This window comes from Amyelois transitella, chromosome 27 (assembly GCF_032362555.1).
Source record: "Amyelois transitella isolate CPQ chromosome 27, ilAmyTran1.1, whole genome shotgun sequence".
Taxonomy (NCBI): domain Eukaryota; kingdom Metazoa; phylum Arthropoda; class Insecta; order Lepidoptera; family Pyralidae; genus Amyelois; species Amyelois transitella.
The window spans coordinates 989,219-1,014,602 of record NC_083530.1 but is presented as its reverse complement, the minus strand read 5'-3'; the positions used below and the strand labels follow the sequence as shown (position 1 = coordinate 1,014,602).

General features: G+C 36.7%; 1 protein-coding gene across 1 annotated transcript in view; it reads right to left on the bottom strand.

The window, feature by feature from the left end:
- LOC106138984 (nephrin) overlaps positions 1-25,384 on the bottom strand; it is a 200,258-nt gene that overhangs the window by 55,474 nt on the left and 119,400 nt on the right. Inside the window, exon 7 of the mRNA XM_060951941.1 lies at positions 15,071-15,224. Coding sequence (XP_060807924.1) covers positions 15,071-15,224 — 154 coding nt within the window. The remainder of the gene's footprint in view (positions 1-15,070; positions 15,225-25,384) is intronic.

Sequence of the window (25,384 nt, the reverse complement as noted above, 5' to 3'; positions counted from 1 at the left end):
ACGTTAATAAGTGATACATTGTATCCAATTTTGAAAATGAATCTATTCTATTCTATATTTCGCTGGCGTAACTTGTTGGCTTGCATCTAGGCCAGCGACTGTACCAATGTAATAACCGTAGCTACTTCAAAACTTCCAAACTGCGATGAATAATTTCCGTTTACTCGGTATATTTAAAACCAGTGGCGTATCTAGGGTTAAACCCGTGCGGTTTTTACCGTTATTAGAAGCTGTTTAATATGCTCACTATTGTTTTGGTTTTCTATTTAATAACTGTGGCTTTTTAGTGAGCTAATGGAATCGGTATAATATAAAAGTGTAACTTAAGAATACGACTTTTCCGTGGATGTCGTAAAGGTGACTAAGGGAATAGCTCATACTAAGAATTTCTATTGAGTCGTGTGGTTCCAGGCGCCAATAGAAAAAAGAATAGGACCAGTCCATCTGTTTCTCCATGGATGTCGTAAAAGGCGACTAAGAGATACGCTTATGAACTTGGGATTATTCTTTTACGCGATGGTCTAGCGACCTGTCACTATTTGAATCTCAATTGATAGAATTGAGATTCAAATAGTGACATAAAGCAAATCTACCACAGGAGAGAAGTCTTAAACGAAAGCTAGTGTCAAACTAATTGCAAGAGCGCTTGAAAAAAAAATCTACTTACAAAAAGAACGACCATACTCAGGGATAGTCAGGAGAATTTAATACCGATCCATTAATGGTCAGGAATTTTCATTACCTTTTTTTTTAACTTGCTCAATCTAATTGCATCTCGTGGGAAAGTTACCTATTATACCTACGTCTTTTTTATGAAAAAAGAAAAAAAATACAAAATGGCTCCCTTATTGCATTTTAAATTGACACATAAAAGCACGCCTACTTCCCGCAGGGGTGGGCAGAGATTACAGCATAACTACTTATTTATTTATATACATTTTTGTAAAAAAAAAGGCCGATTCTAACAATAGGTGACGAAAAAATCAAAATAAAAATCTAAAAAAAAAAATTGTAAAAGAAAATAAAGAATTGAACTTTCTCGCAAGGTTGAATGACTACATACTCAAAGTCGGCGGGGTCAAGATTCGATTTCTGGGGCGGGTGTGTTTTGAAAGGAGGAAATAGAAATTTTAACAAGGGTCTGTAAGGCTGAGGCTTGACTGCGAGCGATAAGCTATACCGTGATTGTTTACAGGAAAACGTATTCAAATAGCGTTTTCTTTTGTATTTAAGTTTAGGATCTATTAAAAGCGGCTTTCCCGGCACCAAAACAAAAAAAGAATAGGGCCACTCGATCTCTCCTCCATGGATGTTGTAAAAGGCGACTAATGGATAGGCTTACAAACTTGGGATTCTTTTTTAGGCGATGGCTAGGCAAATAGTGACACTATTTAAATAAATAAATAAATATATATGGGACAAATTACACTGATTGAGTTAGCCTCGAAGTAAGTTGGAAACTTGTGTTACGAGATACTAACTCAACGATTCTATACTTTATAATAAATACTTATATAGATAAACATCCAAGACCCAGGGCAATCAGAAAAAGTTCTTTTCTCATCATGCCCTGGCCGGGATTCAAACCCGGGACCTCCGGTGTCACAGACAAGCGTACTACCGCTGCGCCACAGAGGCCGACAAATCACAATTCTATTTTAAAGTCAAATAGCTAGTCTTTACGAGACTGTTGGCTTTGTCTACCCCGCAAGGGATATAGACGTGATTATATGTAAAAAATACGAGAAATATAGAATTTTTCAAAATCATTCCAATTAAGGCGTAAGCTTTACAATTCAAAATTACAAAACATCTTTTGAATTGAAAATAAACATATTGAAACACAAACGAATCCTTTTAATTAAGCTTAAAAGGTCCACAAGTACTTTTAAATTGTATTGTAGAATTATTTCCTAATGAATTTCTCAATTCTCTACGTTTGACCAATTAGGGGCATTAAAATATTCGTAATGATTCAAAACGTTTGTAGGTAAATTTCTGATGAGTACTAAGAATATAAGAGGTTATTATTACCGGTTGCCAACTTTCAATAAATACTTCAAATAATAACATGAAACATAACATAAAATCACGCCTCTTTCTTTCTTTACTTTAAATAATTTTTATTTTTATTTACAGTTTGCAACCAGTAAATAAATTATTAATTTACTGTTATCAGAAATATGTGATTTTTGTGTATATTGGTACATAAAATCAATACACTAAATTAACGAATAAATCTTAGAAGTTCCATAGACAATTTTTACTCGTAAGACAATGAATTTCTACTGGCACTATTACTTAAAAATCTCTTGGTTCCTCTACCTACACTCATACGTCTACATCCCTTGCTGGGTTGACAGAGCCAACAGTCTCGAAAAGACGGAAAGGTCACATACAGCTGTAAGACTTCATGACAGAATTGAGATTCATATAGTGACAGATTGCCAGCCCATCGCCTACGAGAGGAGTACCAAGTTAATAAGCCTATCCCTAAGTCGCCTTTAACGATATCCATGTAAAAGCTATAGTTCTATTCCCATGTGCCGGAAATCACACGGCATCATACTACAATACAGACAATAAATAACAAAAATCGACCCAATACGGTTCACCTGCAAAGTTTGCGGAGATCAGACGGTAGTCGCTTCGTGTAAAAACCTGACTCACCCAATCCAGGATCCACGGTCAAAGGCGTACCCCGGGCTCCCCTCCAGAGTGGTGAGGATGCAACCGGGACTAAAGCCGGGAGGAAGAATAAATGACAAAAATCAGTGTAGTGTAAAAAGCTAGTGTAAAAACATTTGACGGCCTCTGTGGCGCAGCGGTAGTGCGCTTGTCTGTGACACCGGAGGTCTCGGGTTCGAATCCCGGCCAGGGCATGATGAGAAAAGAACTTTTTCTGATTGGCCTAGGTCTTGGATGTTTATCTATATAAGTATTTATCATAAAATATAGTATCGATGAGTTAGTATCTCGTAACACAAGTCTCGAACCTACTTCGAGGCTAACTCAATCTGTGTAATTTGTCCCGTATATATTTATATTTATTTATAAACGTCCAACTTCTAGCACGTACCTTCAGTTATGGCCGCTCGGACATTATTCCCGGGCAGTTAGTGAAGTCACTATAAAATAAATCAAAAAGAGGGGCAGAAGATGCAGTGGAAACCATAAAAGTGTGGGTTAGTTTACGAGCGGTCGCGTTTTTAGAAACCTCGATATTTTTTAACGGATTAAAAAGTGATTATTTCTGGTGTGATTAAAATTTGAGTTTAAAAAAAGAAAAAGTTAAACTCAAGGTAAATTATTTAAAATTCTATTTTGCTTTGGACTTAACTCTACAGGAAATTACCAAACAATTCATTTTTATTGGACACCTCCGTCATTGCAACAGCCTCTTGAATTTCATAAATGTATGTTATATCTGTCATATTTGCGAGTTATTCCCTCTGTTAAAATTTTTTGGGGTTAGCGTAAATTGATACGTTCATACATACATATGGTCACGTCTATATCCCTTGCGGGGTAGACAGAGCCAACAGTCTTAAAAAGACTGAATGGCCACGTTCAGCTATTTGGATTAATGATAGAATTGTGATTCAAATAGTGACAGGTTGCTAGCCCATCGCATAAAAAAGAATCCCAAGTTTGTAAGCCTATCCCTCAGTCGCCTTTTACGACATCCATGGGAAAGAGATGGAGTGGTCCTATTCTTTTTGTATTGGTGCCAGGAACCACACGGCACTACAGCGTAAATTGATATTCATGATTATTCATTTATTACCCAACATAGATATACTATTATCTGTGTGTATATACATGTATAGAGCGTAATAAACTTAGAACTTGTTTTGGTGCCGTGTGGTTCCCGGCACAAACAAAAAGAATAGGACCACTCCATCTCTTTCCCATGGATGCCATTAAAAGCGACTAAGGGATAGGCTTATAAAATTGCGATCCTTTTTTTAGGCGATGGGCTAGCAACCTGTCACTATTTGGATCTCAATTCCATCATCAAGCCGAGCAGCTGAAAGTGGTCATTCAGTCTTTTCGGGACTGTTGGCTTTGTCTACCCCTTAAGGGATATAGACGTGACTATATGTATGTATGTATAAACTTAGAAAATTATACTTCACAAACGCGACCACGTGTACAAAAACAAACAACGTTCCCGCTACATCTTAACAATTGGGCCACGTCATTATAAATTTCTCTCTAAATTTTCTCAGGCGTTATTTATTGCTTAATCTCGCTGGGTAAATGTTTTTAAGACTAAACTGCTTTAAGGAGATAATTCCGTCGTGAATGTCCGGAATGTCTTTTGTAAGTCATTTTTTTAATGCATCTAGAACATAAATTAGTGTAATGGATGTTTTCATTGTATACCTTTATTAATTAATAGAGAACCCTTATCATAACAAAACAATCAATCCCGCGGGAACTACGGGATAAAATCCTATATGTAGCCTAGATGTTATTCTAGGTCTTCAGCTACCTACATTACATACCAAATTTCATCGCAATCGGTTCAGTAGTTTTTGCGTGAAAGAGTAACAAACATCCATACTGACATACAAACTTTCGCATTTATATTATTAGTAGGATTTGACGAAATATTCGTATTTTTAGTTTTACATTCATTCATGTTTTTTTAATGTGGACAATGTGAATTCGTACACGATTAAGATTTCAGAGATCTATATTTGTAAATTGACGTCCGGTGAAAATGCTGCAATGTAGTTTGTTCAGCCGCTTCTTCTTCACAAGCACTTTGGAAGCGGCAATAGTTATAATTGGATTTAAGTGATCTGACGACAATAAGTGATACCTTGTGTCCAATTTTGAAAATAAATCTTTTCTATTAGAAATAAACATGTTAGTATTTAAGTTTCTCGTCTGAGTCAGTCAGTAACTCGATCAGTCAATTGTGCAAGACTTCTACCAGAACGAGCTAGAACATACATACATATAATCACGTCTATCCCTCGCAGGGTAGACAGAGCCAACAGTCTTGAAAAGATTGATAGGCCACATTCAGCTATCTGGTTTTGAGATAGAATTGGGATTCAAATAGTGACAGGTTGCCAGCCCATCGCCTAAAAGGAGAATCCCAAGTTTATAAGCCTACCCCTTAGTCGCCTTTTACGACATCCATGGGAAAGAGATGGAGTGGTCCTATTCCTTTTTTTTTAATTGGTGCCGGGAACCACACGAAGTTAAAAACGAAAAATAATGAAACTTTAATTATCACTCATACAAAACTAATCCATTATACATCCCTACTAAGGAAAATATAAACCAACACTTGCGTGTTACCAAGAGTTGGGAACTTCAAAAACTCGTCGTCTTTTGGGACAAAAACTTGTCCAAAAACCGGTGCCCTAACGATAGATTGATTAATGGTCGCTTTGAATGAAATGGGACGACCTTGCTTCATCTTTTGTAGTTTTGCGGGCACAACGGAGAATGTTTTGTAATGGAGGAATAACACGAGTTTTGTGACCGACAGAAGAGGATTGCCGCGTGAATGATGTGTCATCGTCACTCTTCATTCATTCTAGCTGGTGTTGTGCCGTGTGGTTCCCGGCACTAATAGAAAAAAGAATAGGACCACCCCTTCTCTTTCCCATGGACGTCGTGAAAGGCGACTAAGTGATAGGCTTATAAACTTGGGATTCTTCTTTTAGGCGATGGGCTAGCAACTTGTCACTATTTGAACCTCAATTCTATCATTAAGCCAAATAGCTGAACGTGGCCATTTAGTCTTTTCAAGACTGTTGGCTATGTCTACCACGCGAAGGATATAGACGTGATTATATGTATGTGTGTATGTATGCAATTTCTGAAACACCGGTTGATAATAATAATAAACCTGTTCATGGACATAATAATATCGTCTATTGATATGCCCGGGAACGGGTTTTGGCAGGAGAACAACATAACATCAACTTCTCCAAAGGGCCTCTACGTTTTGGATTTATATCCCCACGCAAGCCTCTCAAAAATCCGGGGTGTATAGACCCGTGAAATCTAAGAGGAGAAATAATAAAAATTAAACTAATTCTGGCATTTTATCAGTGTCAGAAGTAGTTCAAACATATTGGTGCCTGGAACCACACGGCATTTTTCAGGAATTGTTTCTTCAAAATTTTCATTGCCTTGTTTATAGTCTAATACGTACATACATATGGTCACGGCTATATCCCTTGCGGGGTAGACAGAGCCATATTCTTCAAAAGACTGAAGGGCCACGTTCAGCTATTTGGCTTAATGATAGAATTGAGATTAAATAGTGACAGGTTGCTAACCCATCGCCTAAAAAAGACACCCAAGTTTGTAAGCCTACCCCTTAGTCGGCTTTTACGACATCCAGTGGAAAGAGATGGAGTGGTCCTATTCTTTTTTGTATTGCTGCCGGGAACCACACGGCACAATATAGTCTAATACCTAAACACATTCAAGACCATAGAGTTTTTAAATCCTCAATTCAAGCTACGCGTAACAAGTAAGTTTTCAAATTAGCAAACTTGGCGCCGCCGGTCGGATCGGAACGGAAACGTCAATATTATCGTAACAATGTCTGACGTCAGGCTCGGAATAATAGCTCAGATGGCTTGTAACTGAATCTGTAATAGCTTTGTCGAATTGTTGCATTGTTATTCTAGAAGTCTGTAGAATAGAATAGAATAGACAAGATTTATTTTCAAAATTGGATACAAGGTATCACTACTACCGCTTCCGAAGCGCATGTGTAGAAGAAGCGGCGGAACAAACTACACTGCAGCATTTTCATCGGACGTCAATGTACAAATCTGTGGTTTACGAAGTAACATGTTATAAGTAGGTACCTATGTTAAGACTCGACGTTAAAAGGATCTTCAGACTTGCTTTTTAAGTGTAAGATGTCATATGGTGCCGTGTGGTTCCCGGCACCCATAGAAAAAGACAAGGACCTCTCCATCTCTTGGATGTCGTAAAAGTTGACTTATTAACTTGGGATTTTTCTTTTAAGCGATAGGCTAGCAACCTGTCACTATTTGAATCTCAATTCTATCATTAAGCCATACAGCTGAATGTTGTCAATCAGTCTTTCAAAGACTGTTGGCTCTGTCTACCCCGCAAGGGATATAAACGTGATAACGTGTATGTATGTAGATTATTGACGTTATTTGACGATAAACAATAGTCTATATGTATATACCAATAAAATATATCTTGGTTTAGTTGACAAAGGGACCTTATAAAGAAAAACACTCGATTCTAAGAGCGCCTCCGTTTAAGTAAGACGCAATTTAAAAGCTTATGAAACAATATGTTTTGTTTCTTTTATAACTATGTACTTACTATATTCTTGTTACTGTGTAAATTTCTATTCAATAAAGATATTACAAAAAAACAAACTAACAAACAATATGTGGAAATAGATAAAAGTTAACGACGAGCCTACCATGAAGAGAGTGATGAATGTGGATGAAACGAAAGAAGTATGCAGAGATCGTGGCAAGTGGAATGATGTAGTCTATGCCTACTCTTACTCTACTTATTTGTTTTATGATTTTTATTTTTCTGTGAATTAATGATATTCAAAGTTTGAACTTACACGGAATTATTTTTTAGGCGATGGGCTAGCAACCTGTCACTATTTGAATCTCAATTCTATCATTAAGCCAAATAGCTGAACGTGGCCATTCAGTCTTTTCAAGACTGTTGGCCCTGTCTACCCCGCAAAGGATATAGACGTGACCATATTTATACATACATACATATAATCACGCCTATATCCCTCGCGGGGTAGACAGAGCCCACAGTCTCGCAAAGACTGATAGGCCACGTTCAGCTATTTGGCTTTAAGATAGGGTTGACCATATTTATGTATATAATTTTTTATAATGACCTTCAATAATCGCGTTTTCTTATCACTTGTACCACACCCCACGTTGCCATGCCGCCTCTATCGTTTTTGGTGAAGTTTGTCGAATCATTTTCTATATATTGTTATTGCATATTGAAGGTTGTGTCGTGAGGAAACCTGCACATTCATGTGACCTTCAAAAAGGTTTAGGTTTTGTTCAGGTCACGAAGGTCAGGCGGACTCTGTGGCGCAGAGGTAGTGCGTTTGTCTGTGACACAGGTTTTGGATTCGAATCCCGGCCAGGGCATGTTAGAAAATTAACTTTTTCAGATTGAGTTAAGTTTTAGATGTTAGAAAGTATTGATTATAAAATATTGTATCGTTTAGTTAGTATCTCGTGACACAAGTCTCGAACTTACTTTGAGGCTAACACCATCTGTGTAATATATACACATATATATATATATATATATATATGATCTGACTTACCAAATCTAGGATCTTAGTCAGAGGCATTATTTATTTATTTATTGATGTACACAAAATTATATACAGGAGCATTCATTATTGTCTTTTTTATAAAATTTGGACATAATGTATTATTATTTTTGAAATAAATGAATATGTGATATAACTAAATGAGGATTTCCCGTAATTATATGACGGAAATTACCAACTTTTTCTGATTTACGCGGGCAGAACTGAATGCAAATATTAGTTTTAGAATAAATTAAAGACCCAGGCCAATCACGAAAAGTGCGTTTTTCGGTCGGGATTCGAACCCGGGACCTTAAATCTCAGATACAGGCAAAAGTACCCGAAACCGCCGAGCTTGTATGAAGAGAGTTTTGAATGTGGATGAAGCGAATGAAGTATGCAGAGATCGTGGCAAGTGGAAAGAGGTAGTCTCTGCCTACCCCTCCGGGAAAGAGGCGTGATTTTATGCATGTATGTATGTACAGGCCAAGCCGCAAGGGCCGACAACAAAACATCTCATTTGTGACGGGGGTAAAAAAAGTTTTCACTTGTAATATCCGGATACGGATATCCGCTCGCCTCCTCGACCTCGCCAACATCATTTATCATAGTCTTTTGTGAATGATAACGTGTTATCAAATCTTCTTTCTGTTTTTGTACGACTGTCCGATTGCACGAAAAAAGATGTATTATGATTTTAACAGAGCCGTGTGGTTCCCGGTACCAATACAAAAATAAATAATAGGACCACTCCATCTCTTTCCCATGGATGTCGTAAATGGCGACTAAGGGATACATACACAAACTTGGGATTCTTTTTTAGGCGATGGGTTAGCAACCTGTCGCTATTTGAATCTCAATTATATCATTAAGCCAAATAGCTGAACGTGGCCATTCAGTCTTTTCAAGACTGTTGGCTCTGTCTACCCCGCAAGGGATATAGACGTGACCATATGTATGTATGTATGATTTTAACCACTGAAGTTCCAATTTTTTTTTAAACACATTTTCTTTCAGGCGACGACGTTCTAGCTAACTGTCACTATTTGAATCTCAATGCTCAACTAATCCATATTTTCTATTAAATATTTTCAATTTCATCCGAAGTGCCGTGTGGTTCACGGCACCAATAAAAAACAAAAGAAAAGAACCACTCCGACTCTTTCCCATGGACGTCGTAAAAGGCGACTAAGGGATAGGCTTACAAACTTTGGATTCTTCTTTTAGGCGATGAGCTAGCAACCTGTCACTATTTGTATCTCAATTCTATCATTAAGCCCTAATAGCTGAACGTTGTCTGTCAGTCTTTTCAAGACTGTTGGCTCTGTCAACCCCAGACGGGGTACAGACGTGATTATGTGTAAAGCTGTTCGTTGATATGACGGTCAATAAATATCAATATGTCGGTCAGTCAATATTAAAACAAACATAGAAGACATTAAAAAGATTAAAATAAGGTAAATCGTCAAAACACAACACCTTTTATTTTCGGCAGTGGCGTAACACGAACAATGTTAGGTCGTAAACAAGTCAGGTCTATTGTCGGACATTACACGTTCGTATTTTATCGATATCGATAAATTGTGATGTTACGCATCACTAAACTCTATGTTGGCCACACTGATAACTGCAGAGGTTGCTTCGGTCAAAAATGGGGAAAACAATGGTTTGAGTGTTTTTTAAAAAGACATACATACATATTGTGACGTCTATATTCCTTGCGGGGTAGACAGAGCCAACAGTCTTGAAAAGACTGAATGGCCACGTTCAGCTATTTGGCTTAATGATAGAATTGAGATTCAAATAGTGACAGGTTGCTAGCCCATCGCCTAAAAGAAGAATCCCAAGTTTGTAAGCCAATTTTATTTGTCAATTTTTGCGTACACAATTACTTCTCTTTTCCTAAAAAATAGGTAGAATCCACTTGTCACGATCCCCGCATACTTATTTCGTAACATTAATAAAAATTAACACAAGTCATCCTATTATTAAAAACGGTTATTACGAGATCAAAATAATTAAATGTTAATTTTTTCCTGTCGCAATAGAGCTGGAATTCTTGTGAAATTAATATTAATATTTTTAATAAAACGCGAATTCCTGAGAACTTAAATTAAAAAAAAATGTAAATTTCATCTCACGGTATCTGTTTAGATATAATGTTATGATTCAACAATAAATAATCATAATCTCTAAGGTTCCTTTCTAAGCCTGTGTATTTCTGTGGGTTCTACATTACATACATTTATAATCACGTCCATATCCCTTGCGGAGTAGACAGAGCCAACAGTCTCGAAAAGATTAAAAGGCTATGTTCAGCTGTTTGGCTTATTGATAGAATTGAGATTTAACGAGTGACAGGTTGCCAGCCCATCGCCTAAAAGAAGCATCTCAAGTTTACAAGGCTATGCCTTAGTCGCCTTTTACGACATCCATCGGAAAGAGACGGAGTGGTCCTATTCTTTTTTATATCAGTGCCGGGAACCACACGGCATTCTATATTAAAAGCCTTTATACTGAAAATTTAAAATCAGCCAAACTTTCAGTTTTTCAAGCGAAGCCTTTCAGTTGGCTCTGTCAACCCCGTAAAGGATAAAGACGTGATATTTTCGGCATGAATTAAAATATAACATTAAAATTTTCGATTCAATTCCATTTAGTAAACCATCCGGCTTAACGTGGCGATCGACGCTGTTATTGGCTCTGTCTATGCCGTAAACGATTAAGACGTGACATGTGTGTTTATCGAAGATATGAAAAGGATTATTTTTCCAAAGTTTCAAGCTCGGACAAGACCTATTGACTGACAAACTGACAAGTTGTTATTTCGGCGTCATCGCGAAACGAGATATCAGAAACATAACGCTTGAAAAAATATTTATGTCGTCGTGTGGTGCCCGGCACCATTAGAAAAAAGAATAGGACCACTCCATCTCTTTCCCATGGATGTCGTAAAAGGCGACTAAGGGATAGGCTTATAAACTTGGGATTCTTCTTTTAGGCGATGGGCTAGCAACCCGTCACTATTTGAATCTTAATTCTATCATTAAGCCAAATAGCTGAACGTGGCCATTCAGTCTTTTCAAGACTGTTGGCTCTGTCTACCCCGCAAGGGATATAGACGTGAACATATGTATGTATGTATGAAATGCAAGCCATAAGTGTAGTTCCCGGCACCATTTGAAAAAAGAATGGATTTTTTTATTAGTGCCGGGAACCACTCGGCCCTCAAATTTGATATCTTACAATTAAATAGGATTCACTTGTTGAAAGACAGATTTACGCCCAATTCTACATATATATTTGAATCGACGCAACATTTTCATTCGCAATACGCGAAACCTTATATTTCAATCAAATATCAATAACCGTATAAATTTATACATGAATAAGTTTTAATAATTATCGCATATCGATTATATTCAATAAACATGTGCTTTTACTGAAATATATGACGTCTTCATCACTTACGGAGCAGTCAGAGCCAACAGTAACAAGTAATCAATTCCTTATTTAGGCGGATGACATGATGATAAGACTCAGATATGTTGACAAGTTGCTGAATCGTGTAATAAAAATATACACAAGTTTATTACACACAAATCTCATCCACATTTCTATTCTAAGTTTGTATAGTTGTGAAGTTGAGAAAATGCTGCAGTGCAGTTTGTTACCGCTTCTTCTGCACTCACGCTTAGAAAGCGGCAGTAAACTTAGTTTTGAATAATTCATTTGACGCCAACCAATGTTGTGAAACCAGTAAATATGACAATTATTAAGTGATATGAAGTGTCCCATAATAATGAATTAATTGAATTTTGACGGCCTCTGTGGCGCAGCGGTAGTACGCTTGGCTGTGACACCGGAGGTCCCGGCTTCGAATCCCAGCCAGGGCATGATGGGAAAAAAACTTTTTCTGATTGGCCTGGGTTTATCTATATAAGTAATTTATTATAAAATATAGTATCGTTGAGTTAGTATCTCGTAACACAAGTCTCGAACTTACATCGATGCTAACTCAATCTGTGTAATTTGTCCCGTATATTTTTATATTTATTTATTTAATTGGACATTAACAAACGGAAGCGCGGCAATCCGAACATCTTTGTGCCAATATTCAACGAACAAACAAATTTTCATTCCATACATCCGTTCCGCGACAAATTTAACTCGATTATCGATAATCGCGTCCCATCACTAGCCGGGTGCAGTTAGTGGCCCTCGTAAATCAGCCGCCGCCCGAGGCCGTGTCTTAATACAATTTTTACAAGTGTAGTACAAATGAATGCGTATCAAAACTATCGATATTTTTAAAGATTAATTGGACGGTTTTCTTTTTTTGAAATTGGAAAAAAAATAATATTTTTATTTGTTCACTCAAAAATTATGAAAAAAATAGACTAATATAATAGATATGACATGTAGTTCCCGGCACCAATAGAAATAACAGGACCACTCCATCTCTTCCCCATGGATGTAGAAAAGGCGACTAAGGGATAGGCTTACAAACTTGTTCACCTTCTTTCAGGCGATGGGCTAGAATCCTGTCACAATTTGAATTTAAATTCTCTCACTAGGCCATTCAGTTGAACGTGGCCTTCCAGTCATTACAAGACTGTTGGCTCTGTCTACCCCGCAAGGGATATGGACGTGATTATATGTATGTTTGTACGTAAAGTATATTATAATACAATCGATAACAGGCTATACTCGTTTAAAAATTATCCGAGGCGTTAGTTTTGATCAAGAAATTGATAAATCATGAAATTCTCTTTCTTAGCAGTCTTTACTACGGCTCGCCATTGACAATATGGAATCTCGCCTTTTGAATTATAGATGGCGTTGAATCGCTTGGATACCTGATCGAATATGTCAGATATTTGATAATTGTTTTGTTAGGGGTTTAGATAATATGATTTACAATCGTCTCGTCGCGTTTATATGAAGTAACTGAAATTGAATTTATTTATGTAAGACTACTTTTATCATGACACATTTTTTTTACACTTGCCCACAAACTCCGCATAGGTACTTCTTTCGCTTCATCCACATTCATAACTCCATTCATTTCGGTTACTTTTGACCTGACCCTTTGCCAGGACGTCCTTAATATAGATGCGTTCGTCTAGGCCTTCCCACTCCGACCTTTCTCTCCACACTCTCCTTGTATACTAAGTCAACCTGCTTTTACCTTTTCCAGACTCTCAATTATATAAACGCAAAATTTCAAGAACATTGGTTCAAAAGATAACGCGTGAAGAGACAACAAACAAACGAACTTACTTTCGAATTTATAAGTATTGATTGTTTTTGTAGGGGTTACGATAATGCTGTTTACAACGGCATTGTCTTGTAGCGTTTATTTGATGTAAGACATATTGAATTTGCTTAGATAAGATAGGTTTTAGATCAAGAATAAGTCTCTGAACATGTCGTGATTCCAATTCTTTTTGATTTTCATTTGAGTCGAAATAATTTTTTTTTTCATAATTTATGAGATACTAGAGGCCGCCCGCGACTTCGTCCGCGTGGAATCAATACCGCAGGAACTCCTGGGTAAAAAGTAGCCTATATGTTATTCTGGGTGTTCAGCTACCTACATACCTAATTTCATCGTAATCGGTTCAGTAGTTTTTGCGTGAAAGAGTAACAAACATACATACTGACATTCTGACATACAAAGTTTCGCATTTATAATATTGGTAGGATATTAAATTTTTTTTTCTTTAATAATACTTCGATGATTATTTTAAGAACAAATAAGGATTTATTATGTGTGTTATATTATTTTAAAAGTATATAAGCAATTTTTTATTTGTCATTAATTCATTCATATGATCACGTTAATATCCCTTGCGGGGTAGACAGAGACAGCAATTTTTTTTAAATTACATTTTTTAATTTCCACGCCAATCTTTTACCAAATAATGTCATCGCACACTGTTACCAATTATCACCTCAAAATTTATACATACATGGATAACCATTTCACTTGTCACAATCCCCGCAAGAGCTATCCACCTGAACATGGCCTTGTATTTTGGAGACTATTGGCTCTGTCTACCCCGCAAGGGATAAATATGTGATAAGTATGTAAATTTCATGGCTTCACCAAAATAATAAAAAATAACAATTCCCGATGATTTCTAATGTCGATAAAATTTTATCGACAAAATCCATCGACATTGTCACAACACTAGACTGCAGCCTATATAAATCATGGCAACATACGCCCTATCTGTTGCCAGCTTAATACGATCCCGAATGGGGGGTGTCTTTTACCCCCCCACACCCCCTTAAGAAGATTCTAAGAAATCACAATTCCCTCAGATCTTTTGTCATTTGTTGCTTTTTTTAACCATCTTCAAAAAAAAAGGTGAGTCCCGGTTTGACCTGTATGCATATATGTATGTTTTTCCGCGGTTATCTCGCGTTTAGCTGAACCGATTTTGATGAAGTTTTCAGGAAAGAGTTTGTTTAGTGTGAAGTTGGCGTTGTTGAAGAAAGTGCTGCAGTGCAGTTTGTTACCGCTTCTGCTGCACTGACGCTTTTGAACTTTTTCTGATTGGCCTGGGTCTTGGATGTTCATCTATATGAGTATTTATTATAAAATATAGTATCGTTGAGTTAGTATTTCGTAACACAAGTCTCGAACTTACTTCGAGGCTAACTCGATCTGTGTAATTTGTCCCGTATACATATATTTATTTAATATAAAAATAACAAATTCAAAAATACCTGTATGCCATTCTAATCTGCTCTCCATTCTTGTACCATATAAGCTGAGCTGGTGGGTTCCCGCCCCGGCTGCGGCAGACCAATTCGAGACTCTGTCCACGCCTGACCGTCTCCCCGTCTGCGTAGCCTTCTATGTACGGGGCCCCAGGGGGATCTGAAACAATTATAATAAGATAATCAATACTAACATAAAAAAATAAATTAAAAAAATAAACTACTTTTATTTCTTGCACGATCAAATATTTAAATAAATAAATATATGTATATAATTTGAATCTCAATTCTATTGCCGTGTGGTTCCCGGCACCAATAGGAAAAAGAATAGGACCACTCCATCTCTTTCCTATGGATGTCGTAAAAGGCGACTAAGGGAAAGGCTTATAAACTTGGGATTCTTCTTTTAGGCGACAGGCTAGCAATCTGTCACTATTTGAATTATTTGGGTTAGTAATCGATTGGCACGAAAATTATTCGCACGATCGTGCGAATCGTCCCCTTTCAGTAAAAATATTTTTTTAGTAGGCGATTCGCACGGATGTATTTAAATTGCGTGCGAATCGACCCCTTCAAGAATTAGTAGTATGCGATTCGCACACACCTATTTTTTATCGAAAAGTACAGTCATGTACAATATACTAGAATATTAATATTAAAATGAAATAATTCTCTATTGGCATCGCAGTCAGGCACAAAATACTAGTTAAGAGGTAAGATTTAATAAATTGATATATTAGAACATTAAACAAAGGCAGTTTTAAATGGCATGTTTTTTAAGTAAAGTACCGCAAACCGCAAGATTTTAAGTGATCCTATAATTGCGAAATTTTTGTAGTTAAGACAAATTTAATTTTACCTATAAAAATGCAATACCAAATATTTAATTATAAATCGTACTAACTGTGATTTTAATTGTAATCTTGGTTATAATTATGGTTTTAAGTTATTTAAATTGTGAATTATGTAAAATATAATACCTTGATTTCCTTAAAAATCGTTTGTGTCCTGTATTAAAAGAAAGCATTTTGTACGTGACTGTACTTTTTCTTGAAACTTTTCTATAAAAAATAGGTGTGTGCGAATCGCATACAACTAATTCTTGAAGGGGTCGATTCGCACGAAATTTAAATAAATCCGTGCGAATCGCCTACTAAAAAAATATTTTTATTGAAAGGGGACGATTCGCACGGTCGTGCGAATAATTTTCGTGCCAATCGACTACTAACCCAATTATTTACTCAATTAGCATCATTAAGCCAAACAGCTGAACGTGGCCTATCAGTCTTTTTAAGACTGTTGGCTCTGTCTACCCCGCGAGGGATATAGATGTGATAATATGTATGTATGTATTCTATCATTAAGCCAAACAGCTGGACGTGGCTTTCGTCTTTTCGGGACTGTTGGCTCTGTCTTACCCGCAAGGGATATAGACGTAATTATATGTATGTACAAATTCATATATAAAATCAGGCCTGTTTGCCTTACACACTTAGCGCAATCCGTTACATGTAGTGGTGGTGTGGTCCTATTCTTTATTTTTATTGGTGCCGAGAACCACACGGCACTTCCCATTCACACTCCCCTTGCATACTTGTGTTTGAATAATCAACTGTTCAAATGTTATTTTTACTCGTAATTCGTAACTCGTATCGGGTTCATATACTAAAAATAACGAACGAAAAATAACGTACCTACGAAGCTTCATATAAAAATTGCATTTCAAAAATTCACACCACATCTATTCAAGTACAAAATTTAAAAAACCAGGTATTTTCAGCTCGAAAAATAATAAAAGTCCGCCCCCAAAGTACACTCGAGCACAAAACTCAAACAAATCCTTCCCATTTAGCGGCAAAAGAGCAAACTCAAAAAAAAAAAAATAAAACGCGTTTTAATATTTTAAATTACGAACCCAATTTATTAGCCTCTCATTTCAAAGGGAGAGATCTCATAAGAAAAATTCCGCCACAGTGAAAACGTTAAACACTTTTCCAAATGACTGTACAAAGAGATTGCTTTTAAAGTTCATTAACCTTTGGGGTGCTTAGTGATAAGAAAATTTATTTTTTTAATTTTTTTATTAAAAACTTTAACCTATAATTATAATTGATTGTGACGTGAAAGAAGCTGTAGTTACAGGAATAGAAAAGGGTATGTTAAGATGGTTCGGTCATGTGGAGAGGATAAATGAAAGCAGGTTGACTAAGCAGATATACAAGGAGAGTGTGAAGGAAAGGTCGGAGTTGGAAAAACCTAGACGAACGTATCTTGATCAAATTAAGGACGTCCTGGTAAAAGGTCAGGTTAAAAGTACCCTAAACCGCTGAGCTTGCATAAAGTTATGAACGTAGATGAAGCGAAAGAAGTATGCAGAGATCGTGGCAAGTGGAAAGAGGTAGTCTCTGCCTACCCCTCCGGGAAAGAGGCGTGATTTTATGTATGTATGTATAATTATACTTCAGACGTTAATCAAAACTGCATCTTCTCTGAGTCCAGGGTTCGTCTATGACCACCATAAGGTAAGTCAGGTCTTCACACGAAGCGACAACCGTCTGACCTCCGCAACCTTTGCAGAGGAACCTGATTTATATTGTTTTTAAATTATTATATTGGATCGTGGTTACACTCGCTTCGTGTAAAAATCTGCCTCACCCAGTACAGGATCCATGGTCAAAGGCGTACCCCGGGCTCCTCTCCAGAGAGTGGTGAGTAGGGTTTTAAAATTACGTAATTTTACTGAAATCATCGGTAAAATACGCGTATTTTACGGTGATTTATATATATTACGGTAAAATTACGAGTGACTTACGACGCGATTTTTTTTTACGTCCAAGCTTACGACATTTAGAATTTAATTTGTTTATTAATTCAATAAACATATTATTAAATTAATCATTCAGACATTTGACATTTTTTATTGTTTTCAATTAAAAACTGCTTATATCTCGGTAAAATTACCGATTTACATCCCTAGTGGTGAGAAAGCAACCTGGACTAAAGCCACGAGGAACAACATATTTTATCATAATCAGACCAACAGTTCGAAAGTTATCGCGTTACAAACATACATACGTACAAAAATGATGTATTTTCGATCTCAAGTTGATGAGTACTCACTGGATGCCCTCGCTAGGCTCTGTCATATAACCTTCATATAACTTACTCGTCCGAGCAAAACCTTTATCGTAAAATAACAATAAAGGAAAAACAAACGGAATTCCGTTTATTCCGCTATAAAAATACGTTTGGGCAGTCAAAATATATGAACCGTGTAATAATGGACACTACAAAATGAACATACCGACAACTATATATATATATATATATATATTTATTGTAAATAATATCGGGAACCACACGGCACCAATTCAAAAAAGAATAGGACCAACTTTTTCCCTTTGATGTCGTAAAAGGCGACTAAGGGATAGGCTTATAAACTTGCGATTATTTTTTTAGGCGATGGAGTAGCAACCTGAACGGATCTCAATTCTATCTTTGGCCTATCAGTTTTTAGAAAACTGTTGGCTCTGTCTACCCCGTAAAGGATATAGACGTGACTATATGTGCAGACAGGAACAAGCCTTGAAAAGACTGAAAGGCATCGCTCAGCTGTATGGTTTTATGATAGAATTGAGATTTAAATAGTGACAGGTTGCTAGCCCATCGCCTTCAAGAGGAATCCCATGTTTATAAGCCTATCCTAATTTCAAGACCATCGTACCTTCGCTTAGTCCAAATAAATGTATTGTTGATTTAGAGTATTTAATTGTGAACAAAATTGTATTTGACATCACTTAATTTCAATGAACATCTTAGAAAATATAACAATTTAAAAATAACACCGATATAAAATTCACCCGCGAGACATGATGTGCAAAACATGACGCTGCATAGAAGAGGCTTGCGTGGTTTATTATTTGCGTGGACTAAGAACAGTCTGCAGAATGACGTCGGGTACTTTTCATAAATGCCACAAAGACTATTATTCCTGTGGGATTTGCTGCTCTTCCACGCGTACGAAGTCGCGGGCAACAGCTAGTTTGCAAATAAATGAATGCAAATATCAATATCCAAAAATGAAAAAAGAAAAAAAAACGATCTACAAAAAGTGTACAAGTCTCAACGAAAAAACTCAAAGAAAACTCGACACAATGTAGTTGCAATAAGCGTTATCCATTCATATTTACATACATACATACAACGGCGAAGTGTGAACATTGTAAATCTTCAATAATAATAAAACTTTCAGCATGTGCTACTTGTTTTTCAACTCAGCAGAGGTCGGGGCCGACTGTTACATAGAAATGGGAGACGCGAATGTACGTATATATTAACAACAGTGTAATTTGTCCTGTATATATTTATTTACTAGAGGCCGCCCGCGACTTCGTCCGCATGGAAACCCTATCAATCCCGCGGGAACTCTGGGATAAAAAGTAGCCTATGTGTTATTCTGGGTCTTCAGCTACCTACATACCAAATTTCATGGTAATCGGTTCAGTAGTTTTTGCGTGAAAGAGTAACAAACATCCATACATCCATACAAACTTTCGCCTTTATAATAGTAGTAGGATTTAACTACGACCTCTACTACTACGGAGACAGCCTCTGTGGCGCAGCGGTAATACGCTTGTCTGTGACTCTGGAGGTCCCGGGTTCGAATCCCGGTCAGGGCATGATGAGAAACGAACTTTCTCTGATTGGCCTGGGTCTTGGATGTTTGTCTATACAAGTATTTATTACAAAATATATTATCGTTGAGTTAGCATCTCGTAACACAAGTTTCAAACTTACTTCGAAGCTAACTCAATCTGTGTAATTTGTCCCGTAACAAAAAAAAAACTAGCTGTGCCCGCGACTTCGTCCGCATGAAATAGTTATTTTAGTCATCATTGAAGCTCTCAAGGATTCAAGGATGAATAATTTCCCCCGTTTTTTTTTCACACATTTCTTTGCTCCTTTTAGTTGCAGCGTGATGTTATATAGCCTAAAGCCTTCCTCGATAAATGGTCTGTTCAACGCAGAAATAATTTTTCAATTCGAACCAGTAGTTCTTGAAAATAATGATCGGCCACGTTCAGCTGTTTGGCTTACTAATAGAATTGAGATTCATATAAAATGACAGGTTGTCAGCCCGTCGCCTAAAAGAAGGATCCTAAGTTTTTAAGCCTATTTCTTAGTCACCTTTAACGACATTCATGAGAAAGAGATGCAGTGGTCCTGTTCTTTTTTTCTATCGGTGCCAGGAACCACACGGCACAATAGAAATTCTTAGTATGAGCTATGTTACGAGCAATTCCCTTAGTCGCCCTTACGACATCCACGGAAAAGTCATATTCTTAAGTTACCCTTTTAAATTATACCGATTCCATTAGCTCACTTAAAAAACCACAGTTATTAAATAGAAAACCAAAATAATAGTGAGCATATTAAACAGCTTCAAACTATAGAATTACGCTACTGTGTAACAGGCGGTCGGAATTCCCTCTCGCTCGCACGCTACAACGCCATCTTAATTGCTTTCGCATACCTACTATTGTCACATGTTCGTATACGAATATCTTCAGAAACTTAATTACCCACGATACATTCGGAATTCCTTTGTAACATTATATGGAAATTTAATCATCAATAATTTAATCTTACATATAAAATTCTTCACATAAAGTGCTCTGTCAGACCCAATGGTTGACTGGTAGATAAGCATTAACTTGACCGATTCTCATGAAATTTTGTGAGCATATTGATTATATCTGAGAATCGGCCAACATCTATTTTTCATACACCTTAGTAATAAGGGTAGTAGTCCACCCTTAACATTTTTTAACTAGAAATTATTAAAAAAATATTTATATGGCAAAACAACGTTTGCCGGGACAGCTAGTATTATATATGTATGTATATTACTCCAAAGTTGGTTTGTAGAGAAAAACATACTATGTGCAATCATGTCAATTTTATATATATGTATATATATAGATATAATTGACTTTGACCCTTTTTTAGGCGATAGGCAGTCAAAAACATACATACACACATAGTCACGTCTTTATCTCTTATGGGGTAGACGGGGCCCAGGTAGTTATGCTTAATGCTGTAATTAAGTGACAAGGTACTAGCCCATCGCCTAAAAGAAGAAACCCAAGTTTATAAACCAATCCTTTAGTCGCCCTTAACGACAAACTTGGGGAAGATATGGAGTAATCCTATTTTTTTTATTTGTGCCGGTAACCACACGGCACAAGTTTTGTTACAATATAAATTATATGTTCAAACTAGTATTCAATAATTATGCGTTAATGCTTATTCTGTCTTCTTACCTACAAGCTTAAAGCTCTATGTAAAGTCTCGAAGCTGATAAACAAACAACTCGAGCATCAATCGAATGTAATTAATAATTCATGACCCGCCATTTTGATTTTTCGATGTTCTTAGCGTTCCCGCCAAATTTAAATTCCTACGTTAATTTAAAATAGATTTCAGATTTATTTAATTCAATGTCACAAGTGGAAATTTAAGATTTTACACAAATATTAAGTACAGGTGACGTGCCGTGTGGTTCCCGGGACCAACAGAAAAGAGAATAGGACCACCCCATCTCTTTCCCGTTGATGTCGTAAAAGGCGACTTAGGGATAGGCTTATTATATACTTAGGATTCCTCTTTTAAGCGATTGTCTAGCAACCTGTCACTATTTGAATCTCAATTCCATCATTAAGCCTAACAGCTGAACGTGGCCAATCAGTCTTTTCAAGATCGTTGGCTCTATCTACCCCGCAAGGAATAAAGACGTGATTATATGTATGTACGTTGCCAACAAAAACCCAAGTGACCCGTTTTAAAACAACTAAATAAAAATTAAAATTGAGTTAAAAATTACAAAAGTGTGGTACTTAAAAATACCAGAGGGTAAATTTCTTTTGTTTTTAAAGCGGTATAATAACCCTGAAAAATATTATTATAACGTCTTGTGTTATATAAAATATTGTATATTTATTTTAAAACAAAACCTGTTTATTTTTGATCGCAAAGCCTTGTAGGGATGGGAAGAGAAGTGCTCGATATCGATATTTTGATTCGATGTTTAATGCTTGTTCTAAGTTTGTTATGATTGTTTGTAGTTCATGTCAAAACTATCCAACAAAAAAGAATATTCATGAAGACAGTTATGAATTTGGATGAATCGTAAGAAATATGGAGGATCAGGCAAGAAAAATTATTGTTGATAGAATTGAGATTCAAATAGTGACAGGTTGCTAGCCCATCGCCCAAAAAAATAATCCCAAGCTTATCAGCCTATCCCTTAGTCGCTTTTCACGACATCCATGAGGAAGTGATGTAGTGGTCCTATTCCTTTTTGTAATGGTGCCGGCACTTTTTCATACTTGACTATATTATTCATTTCATACTGTGCATTCGTCCATGATTTAGATTTAAGAGATCTATATTTGTAAATTGACGTCCGAGGAAAATGATGCAGTGTAGCTTCTTCGCCGCCTCTTCTACACATGCGCTTTGGAAGCGGTAGTAGTTATAATTAGATTTAAGTGATGTGACGTCAATAAATGATACCTTGTATCCAATTTTGAAAATAAATCTATTCTATTCTATTAAACTATCGCAACATATTATCGTCAATTTCCCCGCCCTACCGAAACCTTAGTATAGGGGCTAAGAAAATAAAGATTTATTATGTGATACCAACACAATGCGAGCCCGAAGCTTTCAGAAATACGTAATTAGATAGGTTTTGTTCACGTCCTATTGTTGTCTAATTAATTTTAGCACGAAATATTCTTTTCTGGCTAGCAATCTGTCACTGTATACAAGACTGGCTTCAGCGTACGACTTTGCTTGAGTGATAATTTAGGATACTATAATGATAATGATAAGCCGTGTGGTCCCCGGCACCAATACAAAAAGAAAAGTATAAGACCATCCCATCTCTTTCCCATGGATTAAGGATACTATTGTAGGAAGTATAGTTATTAAAGTTATCTATTCCTACAGAAGAAAGAATGAGAAAAGAGGAGAAAATAATCAGTTTAAAAATAACTATATTATGAACATAAAAATTGAGAAGCTTTTACCTACAATAAAAATTATTTTTGACATAAATCACTAACAACACCATGGCAACCGTTGCTATAGGCGTCTAGCAAGAAGGTTGCCTACACTATAATGATAATAATAAGCCGTGTGGTTCCCGGCACCAATACAAAAAAAGTAGGTATAAGACCACCCCATCTCTTTCCCATGGATGTCGTAAAAGGCGACTAAGGGACAGGGTTGTGCCAAAAGATCCCGCTCTTCCATTTACCAGGTTTACAATTTATAGACGTGATTATATGTATGTTATATACAACTTGGTGATTTTCAAGGCAAGAGTGAATGGTGTCCTTATTTAAGGATTCTTTTTTTTGACGATGGGCTAGCAACCTGTCACTATTTGAATCTGAAAATCTCAAGTGAAACTTGCGCGAAGCCGGGGCGGGTCGCTAGTATCATCTATTATTACTGCCCATTCGTCCTAACAAAATAACAAATCCATTAGCAAAGAAAACACTAGATATCTAATATAATACATCAGAAATAAAAAAAATATCCATTCACGAATATCATAGACAATTTTCTAAATGACACAAATATAGGACTCCCTCGAAGCGTCCAACTCAGCGTGGGGGCTTAGCACAATTTGATGAAACTATTACGAAAATATCAACGTTCCGGGGGTCGGCGCACGTGTCGATTTATTTGTGAAACTGAATTAGGCAACGGCATGAAAATATCTCAGACCAAATTAATCCAAGTGAACGTGACCTGTTCGCTCTGTCTACCCCGTGAGGGATATAATTATTGTTAAAAAACATACATACATATAGTCGCGTTTATACCCCTTGCGGGGTAGACAGAGCCACATTCTTAAAAAGACTGATAGGCCACGTTCAGCTTTTTGGCCTGATGATAGAATTGAGATACAAATAGTGACAGATTGCTAGCCCGTCGCATAAAAGAAAAATTCCAAGCTTATAAGCCTATCCTTTGGTCGCCTTTTACGACATCAATGGGAAAGAGAATGAGTTAAAAAATATAAATCAACTTAACTGAATACCTTTTTTAACTTCGAAAAGAAACTATCACGTATTGACCACTCACAGCTGGACGTGAGTTTGTGCTACCTCTCAAAGCTTTTAGCTTTGAAGGCCTCCGAAAACATAGTTAGATACCGTAGACATACAAACGAATAGATACTGCAAGAATGGAAAGAACTCAAATTCAAATTCAAAATTTTTATTCATTATTATAGGATACTTTATGTCACTCACCATCAAGGTGAGATGGAAGACAAACGCCTAAACCAATATTGAAAAAATAAATAAATAAATATAAATATATACCTACGGGACAAATTACACTGATTGAATTAGCCTCGAAGTAAGTTCGAGACTTGTTTTACGAGATACTAACTCAACGATACTATATTTAATAATAAATACTTATATAGATAAACATTCAAGACCCAGGCCAATCAGAAAAAGTTCTTTTCTCATCATGCCCTGGCCAGGAAAAATTAAAGTGATGTTAGGATTAACAATTGGCAATTGACAGAAGTGATTGGAAAAAACTAACATTCTGTGCCGATCCCACGTAGAAAGTGAGAAAAAGTAACGACGAAGATAAAAGAAAGTGATGCACGGAACCCTTAGTGCGCGAGTCTATTTCTCAGTCGCCTTTTACGAAATCCATGGGAAAGAGATGGAGTGGTATTAAGGAATATCTCGCCCACAAAAATCTGGCCTGCGGGCGAATTGTCAACTTTTCGAAACGTTCACGCCATAAGAGATGTACTTCGCTCACAGTGGGTGGAAAATATTGATTTTTTTTATACAGACATACATATGGTCACGTCTATATCCCTTGCGGGGTAGACAGAGCCAACAGTCTTGAAAAGACTGAATAGCCACGTTCAGCTATTTGGCTTAATGATAGAATTGAGATTCAAATAGTGACAGATTGCTAACCCATCGCCCAAAAAAAGAAACGCAAGGTTGTATGCCTATCCCTTAGTCGGCTTTTACTACATCCATGGGAAAGAGATGGAGTGGTCCTATTCTTTTTTATAGGCACAATATACAAAAAAGACAGACAGGTAAAATAAAATGCGTGATCTATTCAGAACTATGTCTATGTAACTTTGCAATCAATTTCGCCAGGTCCCGTCAATGCAGTCGACAAAACAAACAGCGAAGGGCACCAGGGATGCTCGTGGAAACATACAAACAGGTCTTTATCCTTTACGGGACAGACAGAGCTTAC